Genomic DNA, 6,855 nt, shown 5'->3' on the forward strand with positions numbered 1-6,855 from the left:
AGTGACTGAAGACACCTTACTCTTAAAGGTCATTATCATAACTCCCTGTGTGTAAAGGATTAATCCAGTTTCTGAAGAAGTCAGCTCTTGTTTGGTACAGGTTAATGAGAATATTTTAACACCTGGAGGCAGAAAGTACCTGTGGTGGTGAATAGGATAAATGTCTTGGATTGTACACAGTTATTTCAAGTGCTCAACCCTGTAACCAGAAGGACTGCCCATTCTACAACCTCTGAGCACAGCAATCATAGCCCAACTAAAATTGCCAGCAAAATTTCTATTTTGCATATTTGGGCCAGGGATTCACTCAGAAAGATTAAAAATATGGATGAGACTGCATCACTAAAGCTCAATGGAAATTATTTCTTCAGTGGAAATAACTTAATGACCTACAGAAAATCTAAGGAAAGTTTGAATAAAGACTGGAATAACCTTTCCAGGCACTTTTGATGTAATTGAACAACTTGTGTGTGAAGTCAAATTAAAGTGTTATACTTCGGTGCAGTACTGGTATGTTTCATCTGTTATATGTCCTTTAAAACTATTCTTCCCTTTGACTGCTATTAAGTATTTCTGTTTGTTTAGGTCTGAAAAGCTGGCCATGGAAATTTGAAAAATATTTTCTTCTACCTTAAAATTAGATGGCCATTTCAGCAGGTCATTGAAAAATAAATTTGGCAGGTTGCTGGAGGTTGAGCAGTCACACACGTGTTTACAATACTGCATAGGAGAATCACACGTCCACCACCACTCTGGGACTTAGAGCCTAGAGCTTGATCTCCCTGAAATCAACTCAGTGGGCTGATCATCCAGCCTTATATTCCTGGGGCTCAGTCAGAAAAAACTCTTAGCACAGTTTGTGACATCAAATATGATTATTTGTTTTAGTCTTCTTGTGCTCCTTACCTTAGGGATCAGGGAAGGGCAAACGGGGCAGAAAGAAATGTCTGGGTCATTATTCTCCTATCAGAAGTAGCAGGATCTTGGGCACGGCCACACGCAGGGAGATCTTACCATGTATCATACTAATGGGAGAGGCTAGGAATCTCCCATGATTCTCCATGTGTCTGTGTGCCCTCTGATTCACCTCTGCTACTATGTTTTAATGACTGGGTATTTTAGGAATTATATGTTTTCACCATAAAATAGCCAAGATACAATAATATTCACCTAGTTACTACCTACACTATTGAACAAATATCGAATGTTCAGAGTCCATTACTGCACAATGAAACCGCTTCCCATCCATCCATCAGTTACTTCAGATGGAAATATAAATGATGTTGATACAATAAAGGAATGCCTCATTTATTTATATATATTCTTTATTAAAGAGAAATAATTCACAACTTAATAATCAAGATGTATTCATAGCTTGGTATAATTTCTTCAGAAGGAAACTGTTTAAATGATGTCCCATGCAGCAGTTTAGCAGCCGTACATATGATGTCACTCCTAAAAGTCCAAGTAAATGACGTCATACATACGACCACCAAGCCACCACGTGACAAAAGACTGTTTTAACAAGATAAATTATCATTAAAAAGGGAAGAAACAGGCTGCTGGGATTGTTGAAGTACATTTTATACCTAGAATTAATGAAGGAATATAGAGATAGCAATTTGACCTCATCATTAAACTATATTGAAATGAACAAACAGTGCCCCAGTTTCTGTAAGACAGACACCTGCTATTAACTTGTGCAACATTGAGCCCATTTCTCCAAGAGAGAATCCAGATAGAGCAAGCATAAAGTTGCTTCCTTTTTTGTTTCCAAGGATGATACATGACATGCATGAAAAGAAGATATTTGTAGCTCTCTTTGCTTTTGTTTTTTCCTCCTACAAAATTCAGTAGTTTTGCAACATTTATTGTTGAGCTCAGTCAAAATACACTTCAAATGCTGGATGCTTTAATTGTTTTTTATTGATTTCAATAATTTAAACATGCACCTGGTACATTTCTTTCAAAACTGTTGTGTGCAGTCACCACTTTTTGGATCACTAAATTCCAGTCCTTCAACATATCACATCTGTGAGTAATAACTCTGCAAGTTTTAAACTGTTTGCACAGTTTTTCTCATACCTGGATTACATTTCAACTATTTTTCACAGCTGCTATTGTTAGGACAGAGAAGAAAATGACTCTGATGCCTTAGGAAGGTCATTAGAGCATGGTATGCAGTAAACATGACAATAATTTCTTATCTACCACAAATGTGGTCGGTAACAGCAGACAGTCTCTTGGGGGAAATACCTTGATACGACAGGTTTTACTTAACCATTGAACATTAAAAATTTCCCATATTCAATTGCTGTTGAAGCAGGATAGGAATCCTCTCACAGAGAGATCCCATAGGACTTACATTACAGATTTTCACAGCCGCTTAAACAAGCAAGAGATTATCACGCACAGCAGATGGAGACAAGGCACTTGTAATGAAAAGCACCTCAAAAATCTTACAGCTCTTTACAATTGCTGCAGGATTTGTGAGGAAGCTTTACTCCCAAGGTAGCCTGGTGCAAACTGCAAGCTTAAGGGAAGTCTCTAGAATACTTAATGGGCCTTTCCTTGCAGCACTGATTATCATCTTGCAAGATGCCTCTTTAGGGCAACCAGCTGCATAGCAATATTCTTACTTTTTTAAAAAGCAAAGATGGAACCAAAAAGTCCTCATCACCCCTGAAACAATTGTGAATAGTACAGAATATGGCATTCCTTTCCATCTTGGGAAAATATAAGCAGCTTGAGTCTGAAATTCTTTCACTAATTCTCAGCACCTTAAATCATCAGCAGCTTGCTTTCCTAAATTTTCTTGTGTAAGAAGAGCTCCATAATTAAATGTCCACTTCCTTACAGCTTAAACATTTCATAGTTACAAAGGGAAATGTGCACTTTAGAACAACACCTTCCAAAGGTATGGTCTCAAGTGATGAAATCCAGGGGTAACTCATCATCCAAGGGTAGAGAAGCCCCTGGGCTCCCAGCAGAGCCAGACAGCAAGCAAGGCTCTGATGAAGCATGCCAAAGAAGGCTAGGACAGATGTTCAGCAGCTCTTCTGACCTGTTGAAGAGTGGGACCTGATCTGGACCAGATGTTGGAAGAGCTAGTGTCTGACCAGGAAAAGACTTATGCTTACAGTTCCTGCATAGGTACAGGTGGAAAGAGCCCAGGGGAGCATATGGATGCACCACCACAGCCATGTGCCTTGCGCTCCTAGCTGTGAGGATCAAATGGGGACACTATGAGCAGTGCTGTCATCACAGTGGCAAGCATTGTACTAGCTGGCTTCTGCAGACCCTAACCTATGGCAGCTGTGTACCAAAAGTATAATTTAGGTTTTTATATACCTAATTTTCCATGTTTTGTGAATGGAAAATTTTCACAAACCTTTCAGGAGCTGTTACAATGTACCAGATTGCATTGTTTAGTGACTGAGGCTTGCTAACAATTTGATAGATGTGGACTTAAAGTACTTTCACTTAAAATTAATATATTTTAAAGTACAAGCTTGATCTAATGTTCGTAATTGAATAACAGTGTGGTCTTCAGCTGCAGTATCCATTTTATCTTTCCCGTGCACTTTGTGGTTGGTTCAGGACAACAAAATTGGAATATATGAGGAAAAACTACTCTATGAAGCCTCATTTACAGGATAAAATCAAACCACCATCTTTAGGCTCTAGTTGACAAAATCAGATAGAAAACAGAACTCTCTTTTCTCAAAGTCTTGCAAAATTGATTGGTCACACAAGAAAGGAACTTAAGTTTGTTTCTTCCTCCTCATTCTCTGTAGTTTGATGCCCCTGGACACACTGTGCTGATGCTCCATCGTCCTTGAGGAGAGAACTGTGCACTCAGGAGATGAACTAACTGCTCCAGCACACAGGGGCTCACATACTTGAAACAAATCTTAGTCACATTCTGCAGCTCTCAATAATTACCCAAAATAAGAGAAAATCATGAATAAAGTGAATGAAGAAATAACGAACAATTAAAATTTCTAATGGGATTAACTTTGAATTGTAGAGGGCTATCTGGTGATACTGCAAGCACTGTCATTATTCTGCATCCAAAAACAAGGGAAGCCATCAAAGAAGATGATTTTTAAGAGTTTGCTTTATTTCTAAATTAGGTTTTGGGTAACTGGTGCTTCAGGTTTTGTTTGGGTGTGTCACAAATCACTTTAATTACTGTATCTTCGTCAATCTCCGACAGTGGCTGACACCAAAGTCCCAGGGGATCCTGGCTCTGAGAACCAAGGAGTGATTAGAAGAATCAACAAAGCGAGAACAGTATTTTTGGAAGAGACACTCTTTCCTCATAACATACCACAAATAAAATGTGAAAAATTAATAGTTTTTACCAGTTACAGGTGGACAAATTTGGGGAAAAATGACTGATGACAAATATTTTTCATATTTGATCTAACAGCAGTGTTCTGACAAGTATCATTAAAGAGACTGAGCTTTTTCATGGTCTACTTCTATGACTCTGGCTTCCTCCCCATTGGAAGACAGATTAATACAGGAGGTGTCTAAGTAGATCACAGCATGGCCACTGTAGAGGGGAAGGAAGGTATATAGAGACTGGAATAGTGAAAATGTAAGGAAATTTGTGCTTAAGTTATCTATTGAGGTCAGTTGGAGAGCCCTCTGGTGCAAAGATATCAAAAAGGAAGAGGATGCAGATCTCACTGTAAAGTTTCTCAACGCCCTGGAGTACTGAATAAGCATTGAACTAATGTTGCGCACATGCTGTCATGGGTGACATTTAAAAGGTTTGTGGACAACAGGGCAAGGATTAGTCCAGTCCTTCAGAACTGACCTGCAAATCCATGCTGTAGGTCAGACACCTCAGGTGCTCAGAAATGCTGTTGATTGATAATTTTAATTATTTGAATATTTACAGTCCTGTCACTTGATTGGAGAAGAAAAGTAATCTGAGACTGTTCCTTCAGTCAGCATTAGCTTCTTATAGGAAGAATTGTTGTTCTTTGCCAAGGCCTCTGCTAGGATATGCAGATCACCTGCGATTCAGTCCCAGAAGGAAACTGATCTCTGTCAGGCCATTTGGTGAGAGTGATCACCAATGGGTGATGTCCCAACCAGTGCATTGATATGTGCAATGTTTGCAGGGGTACCTGTGACAGCAACAAAAGGACGCAAATACCAAAATACTCCAATACTCCTCGAGGCAGAAGACTTTTGCCAAGCAAAGGGATGATTCCTCAAATCATTAACTCATTCTGGACTCATTACTTTAGAGATCAAGTCAGCAGAAACGTATTGATTCTCCTCTATTTATTCTCCTGCTGTCCAGCTCTTCTTTGACTGAGGATCCTAATCCTTAACTATGAATTCAGTATTTTACCAAAGTGAGATGTTCTTTCCTCATGTTCTCATGTCATTGTTTTCTTTTTGCCTTCTTATGGCCGTCATTCTCTCACTGTTCTTCACTTTTCTTCCCTCCTTTTTATCCATATAAATGTAAGTGGTGAGGAGCACTGTGGGCAAGTTATGCTAGGCTGAGAGAAGAGGAAGGGCATGCTCCAACAAAAAAAACCACAGTCTGTATTGTTCCCCAATATATCTTCTAGCCCTGTTTGTACAACTTGTAGCCACAAAAGATGAGCTGATGCACAGAAATGTTTCACATTCAGGTGTTGGAACAGAAGATGAGAAGCAGAGGGGCATGAGAAGCTAAACAACAAAACATATGAAGAATAAGAATCAAAGCTTTCTTCAGGAACACAGGGACAAACAGTTAGTTGGGGAATAAGGTAGCATTCGGCATGCAGGTTACTCATACTTCACTGAGGTAAAGAGATGATTTTCCCCATAGTTCAATTGTATTCTGTCCATTCTGTAATGGAGACTCTCAGTATTATTCTTATTTCTGAATACCTGTGACGTCTTCTATTGTATGATAATTGCTAAAAAGCTGAGGTTTCATAGGTAGAGATCAGAGAAAGTATTCAACTTACATGAGAGGTTTTTAGTCAAATAGAAATTAATTTGTTACACAGTTAGAAAACAGCCATGTTGCATACATCAAAATAATAGTAATATTGACGTTAAATGGTTGAAAATAGCATTTGAACTGAATAACTAAACTTCATACTCTCATTTTCCATTTCATTTGCTTTCCTAAGAGCAAAGTGATTATAAACAGTGTTAATCCATTACTACTTAAGTCAGCCTGAGTCTCACACAACGCTAGTCAAGCTTTCAGACATGTTAGTTTCCACATCCCTGAAACGCTGTAGTCTGTAAAGCACTGAAATGAAAAGCACGGATTACCCTCCTCAGTCTTGCAGTTCTGTCTCACCCAGTAACACTTGTGTCAAGTTAAAGTTTTATGAGATATCTTATTTAGAAACTGCATTAACCCTATTTCAAAATTTATCAGGAAGATAACTCCTTCCTTTGCCTGTGTCATATAACAAATCTAACTCAGTACTCCTTATTTTTCCAAACATCACCCCAAGGTTAAATTTGGCATAAGCAGTTCAATTTTCTTATACTTACAATTAGAAGGATGATCAGTAAGAAGCAACTGTGGATCGTTGTTTTCATTGTGGAGTCTTCCTGTAGAGACACGTTGTAGTTGACCTTTCTGAGAATTAAACAATAATAACAAAGGGAGTATAAGGCTTTATTTGTTAAGATAAATTCCTTGTCTTTGTGTATGGGTATCTTTTTAGATCTAAAGTGCACTCTGCATGTGTGTGAGTGTACCCCCAGCCTTGTGTGTTCTCACGGTTGATTTCACTGGAGATGGGTATGCCTTTAATTTGGTCTCCCCCATGGATGGGTTCAGGCGATCTGAGATATGTCTCCACATTACTAAGT

At 38.7% G+C, this 6,855-nt stretch overlaps 1 protein-coding gene across 1 annotated transcript in view; it reads right to left on the reverse strand.

Annotated features, from left to right (window-relative positions):
- Positions 1-6,626, reverse strand: part of CALCR (calcitonin receptor) — a 67,155-nt gene extending 60,529 nt beyond the window's left edge. The window contains exon 1 of the mRNA XM_069859639.1: positions 6,532-6,626. Coding sequence (XP_069715740.1) covers positions 6,532-6,579 — 48 coding nt within the window. The 5' untranslated portion in view covers positions 6,580-6,626. The remainder of the gene's footprint in view (positions 1-6,531) is intronic.
- Positions 6,627-6,855: the final 229 nt, after the last annotated feature.

The sequence above is a fragment of the Phaenicophaeus curvirostris genome, chromosome 6 (genome assembly GCF_032191515.1).
Source record: "Phaenicophaeus curvirostris isolate KB17595 chromosome 6, BPBGC_Pcur_1.0, whole genome shotgun sequence".
NCBI classification, from domain to species: Eukaryota; Metazoa; Chordata; class Aves; order Cuculiformes; family Cuculidae; genus Phaenicophaeus; species Phaenicophaeus curvirostris.